Below are 24179 nucleotides of genomic sequence, written 5' to 3'. Positions count from 1 at the left end.
TTTGATCCTACGGTTATATGAGAGCTAGTGTGGTACAGTGGTTAGAGTGTTGGACAAGGACCTGGAAGACCAGGGTTCATATTCCAGCTCAGCCATGAAGCTCACTGGGTGACTTGGGTCAGTTGCTGCCTCTCAGCCTCAGCTACTTCAAGAGACACCCCTTTCCCCCTTTATTTTTTTGTCCTTCAGGACGGCTGACAAGATTCTGAGACGCGGGAGCAGTGCCCCCCAAAACATTTACAGCTTTGGCTTTGGGAAGGTAAATATGGTGGAAGGGTCCAGGACGCAACAGGATCTCCCTGTTCCCCTTGAGCCAAGGTTGTATCTAGAAGAATGAATTGGGAACAGCTGGAGAATTTTTTGCTGGGAATTCAAAAAAGTATATCCCTGTTATGCAAGTCTTTAGCGCAGGGTGTGGCTTCTGGTGGTGAAAGAGCAGAATCTGGCCAGTGGAAAACCTTGAGCCCAGGGGCCAAATGCAGCCCTCCAGGTCTCTCTCTTTGGCCCTTGATATTCTCCTGCCCTCTAGTCTGTCCTGCTCTGCGCCTTCTTCAGGTGCTTTTGCCTGGCTGAGTGTCAGGGCTGGGACAAAGGCTCAGAGCCTGGGACGACAAGTGGTCAGAAAGGGAGAAGAGGAAGCAGACTGGGAGGAGATGTCGGAAGCTGAAGAGGTAACAGGGTTAGTGAGCCACGAGAGTCTGGCAGAGAGAAGTCCAGAATTAAAGGCAGAAGCAGAGGATGGAGAGGAGGGGGGCAGGCCCAAGAGGCAGGGTGGAGGCAGGCTTCTGAAGAAGCCAGGGGGGTCTCCCCCTCCTGCTGTGACCAGCTCCCCTGCCCCCTGGTCTCCCAGGACCAGAAGAGGTATGAAGAGGGCAGATCAAAGACAGACAAGACTTCTTCATCTCAGATTACTTGGGAAGGACCGGGCAGAGGAGTAGACTTAGGGAGCTTGGGGAAGGTGGGGACCTTCAGTCCTCGCAACTGCCTCATTGGGGCCAGACCAATGAGGAAGAGTTGCTGTGCTCACCAGGCCTGGCACTATTGGGCAGCGTCTTCTAATAAAGTGTTAACACTATGTACTTTATTGCTGATGTGCTCCTGACACTGGGATATGTCCTGGAACCCTTGAAATGTCTCTCACTTGCCTTAGTTGACAATGGATATGGGTGCTTGAATCTGTGTACAAACTAGTCAATGCAAATTTCAACATTTGTTGCTCTGCACCTTTTTGCCTTGAGCCTGACTGTCCCCAAGGAGATTTCCTGGAAGAGAATGTGGACCTTGATTGGAAAACGTGTGTCCTCGAGCAATAGCAAAAGGATTGGTGGGTGGATGTCTTTTAAGTGTAAGAAAACATTTCTGCACTGCTTTTATGTAGAAGAAACACCAAAGTGGTTTACGTGACAATAAAACATAGCATTATCCAATAAAAATTCACTGTCAATAGAGAAGGTGAAATCATCGCAAGGACAGGTATTTATAATACTATTAAGGGCCAGTGGAAAGCTATGCTTTCTTTACAGAGCATCCTTCTTTGTAAGAAAAAGGCTTCTTCTTCATTTTCATGGCTTACAAAAGTGAACATAAGGAAGAGATTTGCAGAATTACGAAAGTTGTGGAGAAAAATGAAAACAAAGAGCAATTGTTACAATTATTATTTCTCTTGCCAGGTTTACCTCACAGGCAGCCGTCAGCTGGGCTACCTGGCATCGCTCCCCATCATTGCGGATAAGGAAGTGGTCCAGGCTGATGATGAACCAACCTTCTCCTTTCCAGCTGGGCCGTACATGACTATGACCAAGTGGGTTGATGCTTTTGCAAGGGGGAGTTGGGCTTCTTAACCAAGTAGGCTAGGTGTAGGCTTGTTCAATGTATACATCGCTTCTGACCCAAGATGAAGTCCCAAAGCAATACACATCCAGACGAGAAAGTGTGGTCAAAATCACATAGACCTGTTCTTAATAATATTTAACAGTGCAGTTTCATATCAGTGGTCTTTCTTTTGCCCATTTAGATTTGTGTTGTCAAAGAGATAAACAACTACTTAACACTTAGAAGACATCTGAAGGCAGCCCTGTTCAGGAAAGTTTTTAATGTGTGACATTTTGATGTATTTTTAATTCTTGTTGGAAGTCGCCCAGAGTGGCTGGGGAAACCCAGCCAGATGGGTGGGGTACAAATAATAAATTATTATTATTGTTATTACTTTTATTTTGGAGTAGAACCCCTAGGATTCACCAGTCGGAGCCTACTGCAAAAAGACACACACTTAGATTTAAAGAGTTATGAGCTGTGGAATTTTCTTTTTTGAGTACCAAAAACTTGAAGGGTGCTTGCTTTTGGTTCCCCCAGTCTCAAAAGTGGTTTACAAAAAGAATAAAACAACAATACCATCACCACTTAAATAAGGCATTAAAAATAACTAAAATAAAAAGTAAACTAAAAACCAGATTAAAACACATGTCAGCGTTTGACCTGCCTGGATTTGAACCCTGGCCTCCCACTTGCACAGTGCCTGCTACACCACCACTGGCGATCTTCCTTTGGGAGCTACCCTTCTGTCCACCTCCTGTGATGGAGTATGCGTTCAAGCAGAGTATTGAAAACTGCAATACTGCCAAAGAAAAAGTCCAGAAAGTCACCCCTGGCCTCTCTCCCCTCCCTTCCCTGGTCTTGCAGTTTGATGTGGGGTGGAAGCAGAGTCACAGTGAAGGAGCTGAACATGAAACCCCACCAGCACTGCAGCAAGCTGCGCCTCTCCGACCTGCTTCTCGCGGAACAGGAGCACAGTAGGTACGGCCGCCTCTTGCAGCTTTGGCGGGGAAAACCTGAATCACGATTGTGGCTCCTTCCTCTACTGATGTTCAGATCGGAGGGGGGGCAGCATCTCAGCAGTGATGTCAACTTGCGCTTCTTGCAAATACGTAAAAGGTGTCCATGCAATTTGGGTGCTGAGCAGGAAGAAGGAAAAGCCCTAGAGCTATTCTGGTAACCTTGTTTTGGTCTGTCCTTGAACAACAAAGAGGGGATCTGTATTGTGGCCATTTGCCTTGGGGAAAGTAATCTCCTTGTTTCTCTCTTCCTCCTCAGTCTCTTGGGTGATTACAGTGTTATAGGGGGGGTTATATACAGTGTCTGTGGGGGGAGGTCAGTCTGGATGAAACCCATGAGTCCCTTTCAAAGCTGTGATTCTGTGTCAGGGAGGGTAGAATCTATTAGGGGAAACTAGCCAGATCAGTTCCTTCGCTAAGGGAGTGGCCTTGGCCTGCCAGTTCAGTCCTGCCATTTACTTTAAAAAGGGGCTGCCTTGTTGCCATAGAGACAAACGTGTGTGTGTGTGTGTGTGTGTGTGTGTGTAACCCCCCACCACCTAGTGGAAGCAGACTTCACCTTATAGAACATGGGTAGACAAACTAAGGCCCGGGGGCTGGATCCGGCCTAATTGCCTTCTAAATCCGGCCCACAGACGGTCCCGGAATCAGCGTGTTTTTACATGAGTAGAATGTGTCCTTTTATGTAAAATGCATCTCTGGGTTATTTGTGGGGCATGGGAATTCGTTCATCCCCCACCCCAAATATAGTCCAGCCCCCCGCAAGGTCTGAGGGACAGTGGACCGGCCCCCTGCTGAAAATGTTTGCTGATTCCTGTATAGAAGAACAATAGCCAGAGTTTTGTGAGTGAGCTTTGGCTGATGCTGGAAGCTGGAGAGTCAGAGGCATCCATTGCTCTGTGCTGGAGCCAAAGTGGTGGCTTGGGGCTTCCCTGGAAAACCTTCCCTGGGGAGGCGAGATCTTTCAAGGTGTTAGTGCTGTGAGACCTTCCATCTTATCCTCTGATTATATATGTATGTGTAAATAAAACCACACGTCTTAAAGACACCACAGTCTTTTGTTAACCGTCATTCCAAGGAAACGGAAATATGGATAAGCGCAGGCACCCCCGGAGCCTCTCACCGCTCGGCAATGGGTTGCACGTAGTAATACCCAGCAGAACATCCCTTGAAAGATCAGTTGTGTTTTCTGGTGCCATGTTGATGGCCTGATCCATGTTAGCTTCCACCTTCTTTTGGCCTTTGCTCCCGGCATGTTCTGTTGTTGCTTTTTTGTTGGTTCTGGTGCTTTAAGTTGGTTAGGAAAGGCAGAGTGAGCTGTTCTGATGGGATAAGATCAGTAAGCCTGGAAATGCACTTCCTTCATAATCCAATTTCCCTTCACACTGTTGGGTTTTCATATCTCCTTCTGCAGCCAGCTCCGCCATCCTCATTTGTTGCAGCTGATGGCCGTCTGTTTATCCAGCGACTTGGAGAAAACGCGATTAGTGTTTGAGAGGGTTACTTTTGGCTCCCTCTATAGCATCCTTCATGAGAGGGTAAAGTGACCGTTTTTGTTTCTTGGCAGAATTAATATATTTGTTCTACCTGCCCCCAGTGGTTTCCTCCCAAGGAGCTCCGAGTGACAAATCAGGTTCTTCTGGCCCCTTCCAAACTTTATCCTCATAACAACCCCGTGAGGTAGGTTACACTGAGAGACTGTGACTAAGTCATTGAGCTTCGTAGCTAAGAGAGCCACCTGGCAAGCTTCATGGCTTGATCCATTTTGTCCTGCGTCATGTGGTAGGTTAGACGGAGTAAAAGGGGTGCTGGCTTTGCACATAGTGCTGAGCCACAGTTAAAACAAGCCAAAGACAGCAAATCATGACTTCAAGTTAAGCTGCTGGGCAGGGTTTGGACAGTTGGAGAAACCATGGTTTAATGAACCATCGTTGAATAAACCATGGCTTGGCATTATGTGTGAACCGGGCCGTGATCATCTCCTCTGATCTCAAACAGTTCTAATGCAGAATGATTACCAGACAGTAAACTAACACCCACATCATATGTTGACTGCGTTAATTGTATGGTGTGGGAGGGTACCTGCCCTGTTTTAAATCCTGTCTTCCTGGAGGTTCCTGGGAAGAGCAAATACTCAAGCTAAGAGCTGGTTTCTTTCCTCTTCCCCTCGGCAGCGTTCGGAGTTCCCCATTGTGCACATGGAGACCCTCGTTCACCTCTTGCTCCAGGTGAATGATGGCCTGAGGTTCCTGCACTCGCATGGCTTCATCCACCGCACGGTCAGCTCCTATGCTGTGGTGGTTGTTTTGGCGGGGGAAGCCAAGCTTACCAACCTGGAGTACATGATCGAGAGGTAAAGGCGCCCTACTTTCCCCCGTTCTCCCCATATTACTTGAGCAACTAGCAAAAGTACAAAATGTAAGTTTGGAAATGGTGTCTGAGCTGCAGAGGTCGGACGCGCATGCATGGTCAGCTTGGAAGCATGATGAAAAAAGGAGGCCACCCAGGCACGAAGGATGTATGTAGTGTTACAAACTTCCTGCCAAGGCAGACAAAGGAAATGATTTCACTGAGTTCTCTCTAGCAAATTTTACAGGAAAGCTCTGTGAGCCTCAGCCCTTTCATGTGCCCATTTGGCAATGCATAAGTTTTGATTGACTGCAATAATGTCCCACATAAACAAGTGGGTCTTTGAGAGCCCTCTTGCAGCTACTGTCTCCCAACCACCACCCATTTTCACGTGGTAAAGGGACCCCTGACCATGAGGTCCAGTCGTGGCCGACTCTGGGGTTGCGGTGCTCATCTCGCTTTACTGGCCGAGGGAACTGGCGTACAGCTTCCGGGTCATGTGGCCAGCATGACTAAGCCGCTTCTGGCGAACCAGAGCAGCGCACGGAAACACCATTTACCTTCTTGCCGGAGTGGTACCTATTTATCTACTTGCACTTTTGACGTGCTTTCAAACTGCTAGGTTGGCAGCAGCAGGGACCGAGCAACGGGAGCTCACCCTGTCGTGGGGATTCGAACCAGCGACCTTCTGATCAACAAGTCCTAGGCTCTGTGGTTTAACCCACAGCGCCACCCGCGTCCCTTCACGTGTTATCTAGCTTTAAAATAATGCTGAGCATCTCTGGGATGTATGTTCTCCCCCTTTGCCACATGTTCTGAGGGCCTCTTGGTTTCCTGTCTTTGGCAGCAAGGATGGGGGAGAGCACAGCGACCTGACACGGCTGCCCATCCCTTCCCAGTTATACAAGTGGTGCGCTCCGGAAGTAATCCTCCAGAGGACCGCGACCACCAAGTCTGACATCTACAGCTTCTGCGCAGTGATGCAGGAGGCTCTGACAGGTACAGAAATGGAGGGAGGGATGCTAAGCCTCACAAAGGTGAGAACATAAGGAGAACCTGCTGGTTCGTGCCAATGGCCCATCTAGACCACCATTCTGTTCTCACAGCGGCCAGACAGATACCTGTGTGAATTCGCAGGCAAGACCCAAGCACAAGAGCGCTCTCCCCTTCTGTGGTTCCCAGCATCTGGTATTGAGAAGCATCACTGCCTCTGACCGTGGAGGCAGAGCAGAGCCATTGTGGCTACTAGCCATTGATAGCTTTATCCTCCCCTGAATTTGCCCAGTCTTTTAAAGCCATCCAAGTTGGGGGCTGTAACTGCCTCTTGTGGAAGTGAGTTCCATAGTTTTAACAATCCGCTAGACGGACTTCCTTTTATTTGTCCTGAATCTTCCAACGTTCATTGGATTAACACAAGTTCTGGCGTTATGAGAGGGAGAAAACCTCCTCTCTATTCGCATCCTCCATGCCTTGCAGAATTTTATAAACTTCTGTTGGGTCGCCTCTTACGCTAAACAGAGAAGTCCCAAATGCTCCACCCGTGATCATTTTGGCTGCCCTTTTACAACTGTAGTTTGTGTGTTTGCTTTTTGAAGCTCTCGACCTGCCCCATTCCCATTTCTTGGCTGCTGCACCTTGTTTGGAATAATCTCTCCTCCCGTCTTCATCAAGCTGTTTGGCCCCAGCCTCCCCTTCAAGGCTGCTGCCAAAATTCTACTACTGCTAGATGATCCACAGGATCCCTTCCAACTCCACAATTCTGATTCTGTTTTAATTTTAATTGTGTATTTCTTGACGTGCCCTCTGCCATAAGGCAGGCTCCTCCCCTTCACCACATCAGAGCATGCATGTGGTCTGTGTGTCTTCCAGATACCATCCCCTGGGATGGGTTCGAGGGCCCGGATGTTAAGGATCTCATAGTTTCGGGGCAGTGGCTGGAAGCGGATGCCAGGCTGCCCAAGCCCTATTATGACATCGTGAAGACCGGGCTGGAGTCCAGGCAGAAGCAACGCACCATGAACCTGCAGGATATCCGATACATCTTGAAGAATGACCTGAAGGTGAACCAGAGCAATTGAGCCTCCCAAATCTGGTCTTGCAAACAACTTCACTGCTGGTCACCTCTGGCAAATTTGAACCACCTCTGGGCACCCAGGTGTGGCTGGCTAGCTAGCTATAAACTGACCGCCAGTGTGTTTTGTAAACAGTATTTTTGCAAGGCTACTTCTCAACTCCAGAGAGCCTGTGCTTAAACTCCCCCCAGCAATGGATCACTTGAAAAGTGGTAGCTCATCTAGGAGAAGGAAAACTTTGACCCTACACCTGTGCTGCCTTGCAGGATATTTCAGGAGAAGAAAAGTCTAAGGGGTAAAACCCACACAAATCAGGAGTTGAGTCGCTAAGACGGTTGGAGAATGCCTTGTAAGCCTCCTTCCGGCAACTCCTGCAGCCAAGGTGGTGCCAAACGTATTGCTCTGCTTTCCTTTGGACCACATCAGCGAGGCTGAGAGGGGCGGGCTTGTCATCTGGGCAGGCTAGGACCTCCATTCACACTCCCCAGGCTTGTGTCTTGGGGAGTACACTTTAATGCTCCTAACGCAAAGGATTGACTCTACCCCTGGAGGCGCACTCCACTGTCTCAACAATGGCAACCTGATTTGGTTGCAGGGAGAGAGGGGTCGCCTGTGTCCTGACACCATTCTCCTTGCCACTGCAGGATTTGCTTGAGTCTCGTAGGACCCGCCATGGTGACAGTTCTGGGCCGTCGAAGGCCGAAGCCCGTGCTGACATTAATATCTGCTTGCCGTCCGCCTCCGCTGTCTCGGTCAAGGTGGAAGAAGAGTTGCCAGAAGAGGAGCAGGAAGAAGAGAAGCCAGAAGAGGAGCAGAGCGTCCCGTGTCTGCCTTGTAAGTTCTGCTTTTGCTGCAAGGGCCAAAGCCTGGCCTTTTGTGTCTTTGCTGCCGGTGGCAGTTTCCCTCCTGGGGCAAATGGGAAGGGCTGCATCTGAGTGGCAGAGCACCTGCTTTGCATGCAGAAGGCTCCAGGCTCAGTCCACAGCCGCGTCTCCAGTTAGGCCTGAAATCCTGGAGAGCTGCTGCCCGTCAGTGTAGGTAGTACAGAGCTATGGTTGGTCTCTTCTGTCTGTTTGTGGCCCTCCAGACACCAGTGTGGTCTATACCAGGAATGGGGGAATGACCATCTGTATGCCCTGCATAGAAGTGACCTGGCTCAGAGTTGGAGGGGACCATGAGGGTCATCTAGTCCAGGCATGTCCAACTCCCAAGAGACTGCCATCTACTCCCAGTAAAACACTGGCGGTGATCTTCCCATTGTCATTGGAAGGAGGAGGGTGGGTGGATTGCCTAGAGTTGCTGATCTTTTTTAAGGAGGGAAGGGCCCAGAGTTGTTGAGCTTTTTTGGGTGAGGATTGCACAGAATTTTTAAGCTTTCCCCCCATAACTTTTTGCACATGATAAGGATCCTGCGATCTACCAGGATCAGCCGGGGATCTACTGCTAGGTCACAATCTGCTGGTTGGACATCCCTCGTCCAATCCCTGCAATGCAGGAATCTTTTTGCCCACTGTGGGGCTTGAACCCATGGGATTGAGATTGAGTCTCATGCTCTACAGACTGAGCTATCCACCAGCCCCAGCCAACATGGCTAGCGGCCAGGAGCGCTGTGAGGTGGAGAGCAGCAGCTTCCACGTCTCTGATGCAGAGCAAGGCTTTGCGTCCAGGCGTCCTGCACACGGGGCAGAAATATGCCGCAGGATCCTGAGAGGCCCTTTGCAAGTCTGTATGTTTGAGGAGAGAAAACACTGTCCTGTGCTTGTTAAGAGCTTAGCCCCTCCATTCTGACTCGTGCTCTTGATTCTTCAGCCGGGAGCTTCACCGTGATGAGATGCGCTGCTTCTGCTCCCAGAATCGAAGGTGCCGCTGTCCACCAGTCTCAGCCCGCCCTCCCTGCCGCTCAGTCCGGCCACCTCTTGACTCCCAAAGTCCAGGGGGGCACCAGCGACAGGGACGAGAGCCTCTGCAGCTTTGAAATCAACGAGATCTACACCTGCTACCCTGAGATGTGCGGGGACAGCACGGAGGAGGACACAACATCGGGACCGGGCCAGGGATCCCCAAGGCAGCCTCGGACCGTCCCAGGGGATTGGGCCAAAGCCCTTTCGCCGCCCCTGCCAGCCAGAATTCAGGACGGGCAGACAAGCTGCAGCGAGGGGGGCGCCATCTCCGATTCAGAGTCGGAATACACCAGGGAAGAGGTCACCTACATGTCGCAGGCCTACCCTGGGCAGCAAATGGTGAGGTTCTCCAGCCCCCGGGGCCGGAACACCCCCTGGAAGGGGGGCCACTACTTTGGGAAGTGCGTCCTCAACCTGAAGATCTCCCAGACGCTGCTGCAGCAGGCGAGGGACTCCCTCTGCCGGACGGAAAGGAAGCTGGACCAGCTGGAGAGCTTCAGAAAGCCCCAGCCCCAGCCATGTGCCGTTGCCCTGAACCCCATCGTCCGAGGATACTGGGAGAAGGACGAGGGCTCCGCTTTTGGAAACCTCAGGGCGCCCTGCAGCGGACCCAGCGCCTTCCTCTGGAAAGCGGTGGGCCCTCCGTCTGTGAACTACGTCCCTCCGCCGCTGCGCGTCATGGCCATGCAGCGGCCTCTGGTGATTCAGCCCTTCCAGCCCATGGAGCCAGAGCGCAGGAGCCAGGACACCACCTGCTGGAGCGACTGTGGGCTGGAGGCGCCCAAAAGCCCCTGGAGCAGAGGGGAAGTGGAACCCAACTATCAGGTGTGTGAGAGCGGTAAAGGGAGGGGCTGTAGCTGGGGGGTAGAGCAGTTGCCTTGCATGCAGAAGGTCGCAGCTTCAATCCCTAACTTCTCCTGGTAGGGCTGCGGAAAGACTTAGGTCTGAAATCCTGAAGAGCTGCTGCCAGTCAGAGCAGGCAGCACTGAGCTAGGTGGTCTGACTCTGTATAAGGCAGCTTCCTTTGTTCTTTTTTTAATCCGTTATTCAGAACCATGAGGGCTAGAATCTTACTCTACTAAAGTGATAAAGCATTTGCTTTGCATGCAGGCGGTTCCAGGAGCAATCTCAGGTGTCCTCAGTTGGGCCTCCTGCCTGGAGAGTCAGTGCAGACCATGGGTAGGCAAACTAAGGCCCGGGGGCCAAATCCGGCCCAATCACCTTCTAAATCCGGCCTGCGGACGGTCCGGGAATCAGCATGTTTTTACGTTAGTAGAATGTGTCCTTTTATTTAACCTGCATCTCTGGGTTATTTGTGGGGCCTGCCTGGTGTTTTTACATGAGTAGAATGTGTGCTTTTATTTAAAATGCATCTCTGGGTTATTTGTGGGGCATAGGAATTCGTTCATTCCCCCCCAATATAGTCCTGCCCCCCACAAGGTCTGAGGGACAGTGGACTGGCTCCCTGCTGGAAAAGTTTGCTGACCCCTGGTGTAGACAGTACTAAGCTAGTAACAAGGCAGATTCCCTTGTTCATAGATTCATAGAACTGTGGACTTGGAAGGGACCCTGAGGATCCTCCAGTCTGACCCCCTGCAGCAGTGCTGGATTAAACCCTGCGGAGGCCCCTAGACAGTCTAAATTGGGGGTGGGGGGGCTGGTTTGCAAATTACCGTATTTTTTGCACCATAACACTCACTTTTTTCCTCCTAGAAAGTAAGGGGAAATGTCTGTGCGTGTTATGGAGGGAATGCCTACGGGTGGCGGGGGGGATCTGCTGCAGTCGTGAGCAGAGGATCCATGGTTCCCCTTCCTTCCCTCCTCCGTGGCTCGCTTTGAAACAGCAAAGCGGGAGAAGAGCCGCTGAGTGGGGAGGAGAGAGGGACAGAGAGCTTGCCTCTTTAAAGGAGCAAAGCGGGAGAGGAGAGGAGCCACTTACACCAGTGTAAGCGGCTCCTGTCCGGTTGGTTCCTTTAAAGCAAGCAGGCTCTCTGTCCCTCTCTCCTCCCCACTCAGCTCGCTACATAGCAGCAAAGTTTTTCAGCTCGCTAAGCCGGGGATGAGCGGGGAGGAGGAAGAAAAGCAGAGCCTGCTTGCTTTAAGGGAGCAAAGTGGGAGAGGAGAGGAGCCTTCTCCCTTATACCCCTCTTCTTCATTATTAGCAGCATCCTTCTCCACCCACCCCACGCGTGCTCCTTGTCCCTTGAGTGCTTTTCCTTCCCACCCCGCTTAAAACGTGGTTACAAAGCACGGATCCACATGGATCCTCAGGATTTTTGCACTGGGTCACCCCAAATTCACCATCATATCACATAGCATGTCCATGGCTACATCTTGCACCAAAAAAATCACGCAACCGCTGTTGCCTGGGGCCACAGTGGTGCAAAAACGTAGTTACAAAGCATGGATCCACATGGATCCTCAGGATTTTTGCATTGGGCTACTCCAAACTCACTGTCAGATCACATGTCTGTGGCCACAGCATGAACCACAAAACTCATACATCCACTGTTTCGTTTAGAATATTTTTTTTCTTGTTTTCCTCCTCTAAAAACTATGTGCGTGTTATGGTCAGGTGCGTGTTATAGAGCGAAAAACACGGTATCTCCCAATACACTTTTTTATTTTACCAACCAACAATTTTTAAAAACCAATTACATTACACAAAACAAACAGTATTGATTTTGATCCGTTGTTGAGGCCCCTAAAAGGCATGGGGCCTATAAGCCGGTGCTTACTCTGCCTATTTGGTAATTCGGCTCTGTCATAGGCAGCTGTCCCATACAGGGATCGAACCTGCAACTTTGGTGTTATCAGCACCACACTCTAACCAACTGAGCTATCGGTGCAGATTGTGACTTGCTGGAAGGACATTTGCTAGGCACTGATATTGGCCATGGAGTTAGGAGGAGGGTTGTGTGGCCTCAGCCCCGGGAGCTGAATATGGCCACCCAGGCGCCTCTGTCTGTCCCTTGGGACGTTCCCAAGGCCACACCCCCTCAGGCCACTGTAGGGCATACTCTCCATTCTCATTAAAAGCTATTGGCAAATACCCACCCCTTCCTCACGTGTGGGAAATTAAGCAGTCAGCCGCTAAATATACAGCCTGCCTTGCCCCCTGGTTAACTGCATAACTCATAAATGCTTGCCTGAGTCCCCACTCAGTTATGATTGACTGGAGTGATTTTTCAGCTTTTGCACCCAGGCGTCACCGTCCGGAGGAAGAGAAACATGAGCCCACAGTTGTGGCGAGGGAACCTCTCTGCAGTGGACGATGGGAACAGATTTTCAGATGGGTGAGTGCTGCTGCTCCCCAGTCCCCAGCCACACTGCCTCCAATCCCGTAGATGACTGTGATGAATTTGGTATATTGCCCACACTTAAGGTCCCAGGGCGGGTCTCAGCAATTTTAAATGCAACGTTAAAAACCGTTCGAAACAAAATGCGATACCAAGAATGCCTAATAATATGCACCTCAGGAGTCGGAAGCCTGGGTAAGCCTCAGCCTTTGGCAGAATCTGTTTAGTGAAAGGTGCCAGGAGGGGAGGGGTTCCACACCTTGGGAGCCGCCACAAATAGTGCCTTCTCCCAGCCCCCTCCCCAGACTACTACCGAGAGCCCCCTCTGCTGAACTTAACATCTGAAAAGGTCTGTAAGGAAAGAGGCAGGCTTTCAGATATTTGGGGTGTAAGTCATTTAGGCTTTAAGCACTGACGTGGGCACCTTGAACTGGGCCCGGAAACGAACTGGCGACCGACGCAGCTCCTCTAAAGCAGTGCTTATGTGAGATCTAAACAGAACCCCAGCCAGTAATTCGGCTGCTTCATTTTGGACCGATGGAAGTTTCCAAGTTGTCTTCAAGGACAGCCCTGCATGGAGTGCATTGCAGTGTCATCCGACTATCCCAGCTCAACTCAAAAAATCCATGCTAGGGCGATACCTTCAGTAGCCCAACAAAACCACCACGAGAACTCTTTGTCAGGCTGGATGTTAAACAGAGCGAGTGCATGTGGTGGGGGAGAGAAGAGGTAATATTTTGGGAGGCTGATTTTGAACCCATGGAGTCTGTATCTGTTCACAGTCAGCTTGCAATCAGGCTTTGTGTTTCCAAGACGCCTTTTTGCTGTTACGAGGCAAGGAGGGATATAAATTTAATAAATGGTGATAATATAGGAACATTATTATTATTATTATTATTAAACTTAAATTTGTATACCACCCTATACTCGCAGGGTATAAATATACTCACAGGATAAAATCATGATATAAAAACACAGAATACATAATCAAAATAAAAATAAGAACAAGAACAACTCAATAACCCCCTTGTCCTCACTCCACCAAAACACATTTTAAAAGGGCATTGAATATCAGTCAACCAGAGGCTTGAACATTTTCCCCTGGAGCCTAAAGGTGTTTAATGAAGGCACTAGGCGAGTTTCCCTGGAGAGAGCATTCCCCAAATGGGGAGGCACAACAGAAAAAGCCCTGTTCTCGTGTTGCCACCCTCCGGACCTCTCATGGAGGAGGCACACGAAGAAGGGCCTCAGAAGATGATCTCCACCCATATTCCAATGTGTTTCTTGCAGGTTCGTCTCAAAATCAACACCTGAAATTTATGACGATAGTGTGAGGAGGGAGGAGAGGAGGATGGCACAGTCTGAATGGACAAGTGAGTATTGTGTTTTATTTCATTGGAGTCATGCAATCCATAGGTCTCCGGGATGGCGGGAAGCATCACGCCCATGGGTTGAATGTGGCTCCCGTGCCACTCAGCCTGGCTCTCGGGGCTGTTTCCAGGCCACGTCCTTCTCCCCAGGCAACATCCCTTTGCTGTCCTCTGCAAGTGCTTTTGCCTGGCTTGAATACATCCTCTTGAAGAATGAAAATGTTTACCCTTCCCTGTTGAACTTCCAACACCTACTGAATTATTATTTTTTTCATTCCAGCAGGCATTTCAACTGAAGTCTGATTTTACGGTTTTGGTCTATTTTTTAAAAAAACTTTTCTGTACACTACATGGAGATTTTGTAGTTAAGCAGTATATAAATTGTTTAAATAAAAAGAAATAGAGGGTGGAAAGGCGTGTGTGTGTAAAATCCTCTACCTTTTGTGTAGCTGGTATGTAGCATCCTGTACAAATGTAAAAGTCATGTCCATTGTTTCACCCACTTCTTGCTTCTGGCTCCACCCACCAATGGCCTGCAAATCTTCCAGAAGGTTGTCTGCGAGGAAATGCCTTCACCAGGCTGGAAAAGGTTCTTTCAGGACTAGTATATATTCTGTATCCTGTCCCAGTCATGGCACTGCGGGCAACCCTGTCGGGTAGGTGAGGCTGAGCAACAATGACTGCCTGCAGCACCACCTAGTGAGAGGGGATTTGAATTCCAAGGGCAACATTGCTTGCTGTGGTGGTGGTTTTCAGACTAACTGCTTCCTAGGATCCTGTTTGGATCAACAGTGATCTTTGGGCTTTAATCTCGTCTTGGTGACAGACAAGGTGGTTGCGAGGCAGACACAAGGCTGCCTGGGCTGGATGGAGGCCAGGACCATGGACAGTAACAGACAATACATTCAGGAGTGATAGATTCAGGACCATGGACAGCAACTCTTTTTGTTGAGTGCAGAGGGATAAGTTGCTTCAGCATTGGCTTAGTGCAAGTGCCAGAGTCTAGCTTGGAGGAACAAGGCTGAAGGCCCGCTTTCTGGGGGCTTACAGCATGCCCATCCAAGGACCAGTGTAGTTAATGTCTAGTTATGTCCCCAAATGCATTTTACAATCAGAAGGTGAGGTGGTGCTTGCCAGAAACCACCACCCTGGGTGACTTTGGAAGTATGAATGCATTTCAAGGAGTCCTGATGAGATCTCCTTCCTTTTCTGTTGTTGCATTGGCCACTGGATGGCAGCATCAAACAAAGAACGGGATAATAAAGCCAAGAACCAGAACATAACTCTGGCTGGGGGGGGGGCGGAGAGCTTCCTTCGCCCCTGGATATTAAGGGCTTCCCTTCCTCTCCCCCATAATTCGAAGCAGTGCTCTCCTGCTTGCTGCACTTAGGGACACAAAATCCTTTTCTCTCCTCCTGAGTAAGCCTCAGTGGGAGGAACACATCAGCAGGAGAGAAACCAAGAGTAGGAAGAGCACTTTAAATCACTCTCCACGGGGCACATCTAGTCATAGTCATAATCTGGTTCATTTGTCAATCTGCACTTTCTGCAAGTACATTGTGTGCTGAAAGCTGTTCGTGGAAAGCAGACCATTAAAAATAATTCATAGCACAATAGCTTTAAAACATAATAACGCTGCAATTTATTTAGCAAAATTTATAGAGATTTTTATTTTTTGACTTAACTGTTCTATAAACAGTTTACATGACCTTGACGTTTCAACCATTAGCAGTTCATTTTAAAGCAAGAGCGTTGAAGACTTATCTCCTCTCCCTGCAAATGAGGCTGAGATTCCCCAACTCGCCCCCCCTCTCCCAGCCAACCCACCACCCCCATTCCAAGACACGTCAAAAGACACAAGCATCTTTTATCTTGGAGACAAGAGCCTGCCCCATCTTGCTGATCATTTGAGCCTAGGGCACCGGTGTGTGCCAAACGTATGCTCTACAGTTCCCCCTGTCTCCTCCTACGAAGTCCTTCTGAAAATGGAAAAAGCAAATCACAGTGGGCTCCCCCACCTTGTCCTCCCCAGCGGAAGTGAAGCAGATGGCGAGGCAAGCGGCTTCCGGGCAGCTTGGCCTTCCGCCCCAGTATCGTCTTGGTGAATGGACATCGGAGAGCGAGGGGGAGAGCATCAAGGATGCCTTCTGGAGCACCAGCAGCAAGGAGAGACTCCAGTTCCACCAGTGGAACACCGAGGAGGGGAGGCTGCGGGCTGACAGCGGAATCGGGGACCACCGTTTGCCCTGTGACCGCAGCGAAGAAAATGCCCCGGAAGTTGCGTTGAAAAGATTTGTGGTACCCGAGAGCCAAAGGACTGACGGTAGGGCTGAGCAAAAAGGCTCCTTCCCTGCAGTTAACCATCCCGTTCACAGCTACTGATTTGGAGCAGGTGGGGTGGGATATTTCAGCAATTTTTCAGAGGCTTATGTTTTGTAGAGATGCTGTTGGTGACCCCTGTTTTTTAAACCAAATATTAGCTCTGATGCTTACAGTGCTATTTTGGAGTGAAGGAGAGGAAGGGAAATGACAGCTGACCTCTCTCTCTCTCTCTCTCTCTCTCTCTCACACACACACACACACAGACACCCATATAGCAGAGCTAACGAACACTTTTTGAAGAATTCTGGGGGGCCCTTCCCCACAATTGCCTTTACTTTCTATGAGTCCCCCCCAGATTTCCCCCCACCTAATTTCAAGCAAATGACCTTGCTTTTGTCTAAACCTTTGACAGAACTTAAAACTGGATGTCCTAGATTTATATTTGTTACACTTATAAACCTGTCTGCTTCTTCCAGAGACTGCAAGCATGTTGCCTGTGGTTTTCAATCCAGGCAGCTTTTAAGTGGCAGGACCTAGTTAGCTTCAGTGGCAGAACTCCTTCAGGAGTGTTCTCTGGGCAACGTGTGTGCTAATTGTACCACACTGAAGTTTATTGAAGCGCCTTTTTATGCTGCTGTTTCCCCAGCTGCCAGCAGGCGGTGCAGTTGCTTTACACAGCGGCTCCTAGCCACTCCCCGGCCACTTTCTCCCCCCAGCCATGTATAATCCTATGCACCTCTTATCACGTCCCCCTTCGTTCTCCTTTCTTTCCTAAAACTAAAAAGCCCTAAATGTTGTAACCTTTCAAAACTTCAAAACAAGTGAATTATTAGGCACCCTTACAAAGCAAATGATTTACTGGCGATTTTTTTTTTGCCCGCCCTGTAAAGACTGATGTCCTTGTCTTTATGGAATAGACATTTAATTGCCATTATCTTCACGGGGCCCCGACAGCTCCTATTGCTGTTAGCTGATTTATTCACTTTTATATTCTGTAAGCTGGCCAAGCCATTCCAGGGACGCCATTAATTCTTTGCATGCTAATTTCCCCTCACTCTCCATTTTTTTATTTTCTTGCGTTTCACGGTGGAATTATAATTTATTTTTAGGCAGAGGCATCCAGTTCCCAGCAAATGAGGTGCTAACGGAGTGTGGCCTGGCCTCTCGAAAGAGCGCTTCGCTTTCTGTCACCGCCGAGGACCTTTGCCGGGTAGGCACTTTAACCCTCTGCGATGTCTGGTTTCCCCCCATCCCAAATCGAAAGATCTGTATTGCTATTTAATAAATTGATTAGCTGCCATATGATGAAGCCTATAGGCCAGGAGCAGTTGCATGTTAAGCTGAAGAAGCATCCCGTGGGTGGGGAAGGGTGGGTGGGCCTTGGCTCAGTGGAAGAGCATCTGCTTGGCATGCAGAAGGTCCCATGTTGAATCCCCAGAGGGCCTCTCCAGGCAGGGCTAGGGATATCCTTCGCCTGAATCCCCAGAGAGCTGCTGCCAGTCAGCATAGAGAACACTGATCCAGATCGAGCAATGGTAGGGCCGGGAAAGAGTTCCCAGAGAGCAGCTGCCAGTCAGGGTAGGCCAGAGATGGGGAACCTGCAGCCTCCAAAGTTGTTGGTTTTACACCTCCCATAACCCCTGAACATGGTAGTGCAGGGGCTGATGGGAGTTGTAGTCCAGCAGTGTCCAGAGGGCACCGCCTTAACTACTCTTGCTGCTCTGGTTTACTAGTGGATAATGGTAATCCTGGCAGAAAGTCAGGTTGGAGAGTCCCAGTACCCTGGGAATTGCAGGAATGCTGTACAGTGGTACCTCGGGTTAAGAACTTAATTCGTTCCGGAGGTCTGTTCTTAACCTGAAACTGTTCTTAATCTGAGGTACCACTTTAGCTAATGGGGCCTCCCGCTGCCGCTGCGTCACTGCCGGCGATTTCTGTTCTCATCCTGAAGCAAAGTTCTTAACCTGAGGTCCTATTTCTGGGTTAGCGGAGTCTGTAACCTGAAGCGTCTGTAACCCGAGGTACCACTGTATAAGGTTACCTAGGCACACAGAGTGGTGAGTTTTGGAGGGTCCGGATGTCCCCCTATTCTTGGGCTGGGCGGGACTTTCTCCTGGAAAGCCTGCCATTGGCCAGGCCACTGGAGAGGCCTCCTCACAGCAGAAGCTGTTCTGCAGAGGCCAGGCAAGGGAGACTGGGACATGCTGGCTTTTGGTCGCCGTCCCTACCTGAAAGTTAGGATTGAACAGTGGCAAAGAGAGGTTGGTAATGGAAGCGCTCCCCCTGCTTCTCCGCCCAGACAGTTACTTTGAAGGGTTCCCCTGACCCCTCTTAGGAATTTCCCTCAAGCTCTTCTTGTTACGTCCTGGCGGGAAGCCAGCTTCAGTCCTCTCGACTATCTGTCTGCATTAACAATTTGTCAGATAAAAGCTTGAAGTGCTTGGGCTGTGGGAACGGAAGATTGGGGGAGCTGTACATGTACATCAGTGGTGGGGAAACGTTTTAGGTCTGAGGGCCACATTCTCTTGGGGGCAACCTTCCAGGGGCCACATCCTGGTGGCGGGTGGGTCCAAACACTGAGGGAATTCAGGTGTCTGTGTTTTGCAGTGCTCTTAATCTAATCCTGAAATCTAATACAATCAAAGGGAGTATGAAAAGCCAGTGCGGTGTAATGGTCAGAGTGTTGGACCAGGACCCGGGAGAGCAAGGTTCAAATCCCCACTCAGCCATGAAACTCCCTGGCTGTGACCTTGGAGTCAGTCACCATCTCTTAGCCTCACCTACCTCAAAGGGTTGCTGTGAGGATGAAATGGGGAGGGCGAGAACCATTTTAGCCACGTTGAGATCCATGGAAGAAAAAAGGTGCTATATAAATGTCATTGATAATGACATTTCGGCTTTTTTCCAGCCGAAACTCACAGGAACTCAGTTCTGGTACCTCTCAGGTGGGTGCCACTGCCATTCCAAGAGAATGAGGGAGGTGTTCCTAGTGAGTTCCGGCAACTCTTTTTCTAGAAAAATAGCACTACTGATGATGATGATGATGATGATGATAGTGAAATGTTGTAAATACAAATAGCTGTATCCCTTTATCAGTGGGACTATAGGAAGCTGCCTTACGCAGAGTCAGACCACTGGCCCATTTAGCTGATTGGCAGCGGCGGCTCTCTTGTGTTTCAGACAGGGAGTCTCTCCCAGCCCTACCTGCAGAGGCTGGGATTCGAACCTGGTGCCTTCCATGTGCACAGCAGATTCTTTAACCACTGAACCACAGCCCCTTTCCCAGATGGTAGGTTTCTAATCTTCACGTTTTCCTTCTTTTTTTAGTTGGAGGAACTGGGCCCTTCCCTGTCTCCCTCCCTTGATGTATCAGAAGAGTTCTTCACTCCTGACGCAGAGTTCTTCTACTGCTCCTCAGTTCCTCCTGGGAATGCAGGACCGGAGGTAAGAGGAAGGGAGGCATCGCATGGGAACGTCTGCCCGCAGAGCCCTGGGCTTCCTGGTCACACAACCCTGGAGCTGAAGGGTTGTTGCTAGTGGTGGCCTTGTTGTCCAGTGGTCCTCAAGCCTTCTGATGGGGTGGGTTGGCAGTTCCCGCACCTGAAAAGGTCCATCTGCTCCTGCCTCCTCATGGCAGCCAACCATATCAGGTTTGGTTGCGTGCTGCCATCGCTGATGGCGAACAAAGTCAAGGGGGGTCAGTGTGGTGTCAATGAACACAAGAGCCCTGTGGGAGTGGATCAGGCCAAAACCCTACCTAGCCCAGCACCCTGTTCTCACAGTGGCCAAACAGATGCCCTCATGGGAAATGCACAAGCTGAGCATGAGAGCTAGAGCACTTGGCCCACCTGCCATTCCCAGAAACTGACATTCGGAGGCATATTGCCTCTGACAGCGGAGGTGGAGCAAAGCCCTTGTGGATGTGTCTAATTTTAAAGCCTCCCAACTTGTGGGAAGCCTTCCATAGTTTAACCATGCACCGTGTGACGAAGTCCTTTGCTTTGTCTGTCCTTGATTCTCCCGTTTCATCTTTACTGAATGTCCCCAAAGTTTTAGTACAGTGGTAGCTCGGGTTAAGTACTTAGTTCGTTCTGGAGGTCCGTTCTTAACCTGAAACTGTTCTTAACCTGAAGCACCATTTTAGCTAATGGGGCCTCCTGCTGCTGCCGCGCTGCCAGAGCACGATTTCTGTTCTCATCCTGAAGCAAAGTTCTTAACCCGAGGTACTATTTCTGGGTTAGTGGAGTCTGTAACCTGAAGCGTATGTAACCTGAAGCGTATGTAACCCGAGGTACCACTGTATTGTGAGAGCGGGGAAGAGAAATATATCCTTATCAACTTTCGCTGCACTTTGCATCACCCTTTACTAAACACCAGGGAGAACTTTCTGACAGCAAGAGCCATTCGACAGCGGAACGGACTCCCTTGTGAGGTTGTGGACTCTCCTTCCTTGGAGGCTTTTAAGGAGAGGTTGAATGGCCTGCTTGTCATGGATGCTTTAGTTGAGATTCCTGCATTGCAGGGGGTTGGAGCAGACGGCCTCTGGGGTCTTATCCAACTCTAGGGTTCTATGATGTGTCTCAGTTGTTTAAGACAGAGCTGGGGAGTCTGTGGCCTTTCTGGCGCTGTTGGGCTCTCAGATCAGGGAAGGTGATGGGAGCTTCAGACCTGCTCTTAAGAACCACCCTGCTGGATCAGCCAAAGGGAGCCACATGTCCTGTTTTTACAGTGGCCCAGGAGCAGAATTGGCACTCCCCACTTGTGATTCCCAGAAGCTGTTGAAATTCAGAGGCATTTATTGCCTCCAACAGTGGAGGCAGAACAGAGACATTGTTTTTTTTTTTTTTTTTAATAATATTTTTTATTACGTTTCTTTCCAAATTTTATACATTACAAACAAATAAGGAGTTTACAAGAAACCATTTTTTTTTTTTTAACAAAAATCCCAACTTGGACTTCCCCACCCCTTCCGATTCTGCGTTCTTTATGTTAACAATGTCAGCAATTTGTTACCTTATGTCATACCTTATTGTAACTTTTACATGTTATGTATCTATATTCAATGTATTATGTCACAATTTTTATACCTTTAAAATAAACGTAACATGTTCAATTTCATATTATCTCCTTTTCTCTTTTATCACTTAGTTTACTATTTACTTAATCATAATTACTAAAGCGTATCATTTCCAAATCATGCACCGTCTTAAGATTCATACAGTTTGTAATACTTTTGCAAGTAGTCTTTAAACTTTTTCCAGTCCACCTCAATTGTTTCTACATCCAAATCTCGGATTCTGCCGGTCAGTTCAGCTATCTCCATGTAGTCCATCAACTGCATCTGCCATTCCTCCAGCGTGGGTAAATCTTGTGTCTTCCAGTTCTTTGCGATGAGTATTCTTGCTGCTGTACTAGCATACATAAACAAAGTTCTGTCCTTCTTTAACACTTTCTGGTCTACCATGCCCAACAGGAAGGCCTCTGGTTTCTTGGGAAAGGTATACCTAAATACCTTTTTCAACTCATTGTAAATCATTTCCCAGAAAGCCTTAACCTTTGGGCATGTCCACCAGAGGTGAAAGAAAGTCCCCTCTGCTTCCTTACACTTCCAACATTTATTGTCAGACAGGTGATGTATCTTAGCTAACTTGACTGGGGTCATGTACCACCGGTATATCATTTTCATAATGTTTTCCTTCAAGGCCGTACTGGCCGTGAATTTCATTCCGGTGTTCCATAACCTTTCCCAGTCTTCAAACATAATGTTGTGTCCAACATCCTGTGCCCATTTAATCATGGCAGATTTAACTGTCTCATCCTGTAAATTCCACATAAGCAGCAAGTTATACATTCTAGATAACAGCTTTGTCTTTGGTTCTAACAGTTCTGTCTCTAGTTTCGACTTTTCCACCTGGAAACCAACTTTTTTGTCCATTTTGAAAACCTCTTGAATTTGAGCATAATGTAGCCAATCTCGCACCTTATTTTTTAGTTTGTCCTGGCTCTGCAACTTCCAATTGTCTCCAATTTTTTCAGTCAATTCCCAATATTTCGGCCAATAGGCCTCCATATTGGGTCTTTTTCGGGCCTTGGCCTCCACTGGTGATAGCCACCTCGGAGTTTTACTCTCTAGTAAGTCTTTATATTTCATCCAGACTGCAAAAATTGCTTTTCTGACAATGTGGCTTTTAAACAATTTATGTGCTTTAACCTTGTCGTACCATAGGTATGCGTGCCATCCAAAAGCATTATTAAAACCTTCCAGATCTAGGACATCGGTGTTTTCCAACAAAAACCAATCTTTCAGCCAGCAGAAGGCTGCAGCTTCATAATACAACCTCAAGTCCGGCAGGGCAAACCCCCCTCTTTCTTTCGAATCTGTTAATATTTTAAACTTTATTCGGGGCTTTTTGCCCTGCCAGATAAATCTAGATATATCCTTCTGCCATTTTCCAAAGCAATCCACTCTGTCCACGATCTGTAAGGTTTGAAACAAAAATAACATTTTCGGCAACACATTCATTTTTATAGCTGCAATTCTTCCCAACAAGGAAAGTTTCAATCTTGACCAAATTTCTAAATCCTTTTTAACTTCCAACCAACATTTCTCATAATTATCCTTAAATAAATTCAAATTCTTGGAGGACAAATAGATCCCAAGGTATTTCACTTTTTTAACCACATTCAGTTCTGTTTCTCTCTGAAACCCCTCTGTTTCTGTAATTGTTAAATTTTTGGTCAGAACCTTAGTTTTTTGTTTATTCAACCTAAATCCCGCCACCCGACCAAATTCAGATATAAGTTCGAGAACTCTTTTTGTACTGGATTCTGGCTCCTGCAGTGTCAAAACTAGGTCATCTGCAAAAGCTTTCAGTTTATATTGTTTCACTCCGACCTCTATCCCTTGTACCAACCGGTCCTCTCTGATCATATTCAATAGCACCTCCAGGACTGAAATAAATAACAGAGGGGATAGAGGGCACCCTTGTCGTGTCCCTTTTTCAATTTTAAATTCCTCCGTCACCACATTGTTCACTATTAATTTAGCTTTTTGTTCTGAATAGATTGCATGTAATCCATTCTCAAACCCCCGTCCCACTCCCATCCCTTCCAAGTTCTTCTTCATAAACATCCAAGATATGTTGTCAAATGCTTTCTCCGCATCAATAAAGATTAACACCGCCCTTGTGTTCCTGTTAGTCTGCAAAAGTTCTAAAATGTCAATGATGTTTCTAGTGTTCTCATATAAATGTCTACCAGGGAGAAAGCCAGCTTGGTCTTTATGAATTACTTCATTTAAGACTTTTTTAAGTCTATTTGCCAAAATGTCTGCAAATATTTTGTAATCCACATTTAGGAGTGAGATGGGACGGTAGTTTTTAAGCTGAGTCTTTTCAGATTCTGACTTAGGTATCAATGTGATGAAGGTTTCTTTCCACGTTTCTGGTGCCCTCTTCCCATCCATAATCTGGTTACATACCTCCAACAAAGGTTGTATCAAATAGTCCTTCAGAACCTTGTAATATTTGGAGGTAAGTCCATCCGGGCCTGGAGATTTGCCTAGTTGCATATTCTGAATGGCACCTTCAATTTCCTGTGAGGTTATTGTAGAGTTCAAGATTGATCTTTTATCTTGAGTTATTTTTGATAGTCCATTTATCTTTAAAAATTGATCTATCTCTGATTCTTTCTGGGGCCCCTGTGCATACAGTTCTTTGAAGTATCTGTGGAAGCACCTCCTAATTTCTTCTGGTTTCTGTACGATCCTTCCATCAATCTCTAGATTTGTTATCGTGTTTAGCTTTTGTCTTTTTTTCAGCTGCCAAGCTAGCAGCTTTCCACATTTATTTGCTGATTCAAAAGATCTTTGCTTCATCTGTTTTATTTTCCATTCAATCTCCTGATTAATCAATTTTGAGTATTCTGCTTGGTGGAATTTAATTTCTCTCAGCACCTCCTTGGACTTTGGTTTGGTTCTCAGTTTTTTTTCTCCTTGGTGTATTTTCTCCAATATTTTGTCCTTCTTTCCGTTCCA

General features: G+C 48.2%; 1 protein-coding gene across 8 annotated transcripts in view; it reads left to right on the top strand.

The window, feature by feature from the left end:
• Nucleotides 1-24179, top strand: part of TEX14 (testis expressed 14, intercellular bridge forming factor) — a 59074-nt gene that overhangs the window by 14697 nt on the left and 20198 nt on the right. For all 8 annotated transcript variants that reach the window (XM_053367952.1, XM_053367955.1, XM_053367954.1 and 5 more), the window contains exons 6-19: nt 190-259; nt 1671-1801; nt 2680-2793; nt 4246-4369; nt 5006-5184; nt 6028-6179; nt 7050-7240; nt 7897-8086; nt 9062-9978; nt 12346-12449; nt 13743-13825; nt 15855-16145; nt 17254-17354; nt 19472-19588. In XM_053367952.1, coding sequence (XP_053223927.1) covers nt 190-259; nt 1671-1801; nt 2680-2793; nt 4246-4369; nt 5006-5184; nt 6028-6179; nt 7050-7240; nt 7897-8086; nt 9062-9978; nt 12346-12449; nt 13743-13825; nt 15855-16145; nt 17254-17354; nt 19472-19588 — 2764 coding nt within the window. The remainder of the gene's footprint in view (nt 1-189; nt 260-1670; nt 1802-2679; nt 2794-4245; nt 4370-5005; nt 5185-6027; nt 6180-7049; nt 7241-7896; nt 8087-9061; nt 9979-12345; nt 12450-13742; nt 13826-15854; nt 16146-17253; nt 17355-19471; nt 19589-24179) is intronic.

The sequence above is a fragment of the Podarcis raffonei genome, chromosome 15 (genome assembly GCF_027172205.1).
Source record: "Podarcis raffonei isolate rPodRaf1 chromosome 15, rPodRaf1.pri, whole genome shotgun sequence".
NCBI lineage: Eukaryota > Metazoa > Chordata > Lepidosauria > Squamata > Lacertidae > Podarcis > Podarcis raffonei.
The sequence above is the reverse complement of the archived record's forward strand: the minus strand, read 5'-3'. Positions and strand labels throughout refer to the sequence as shown.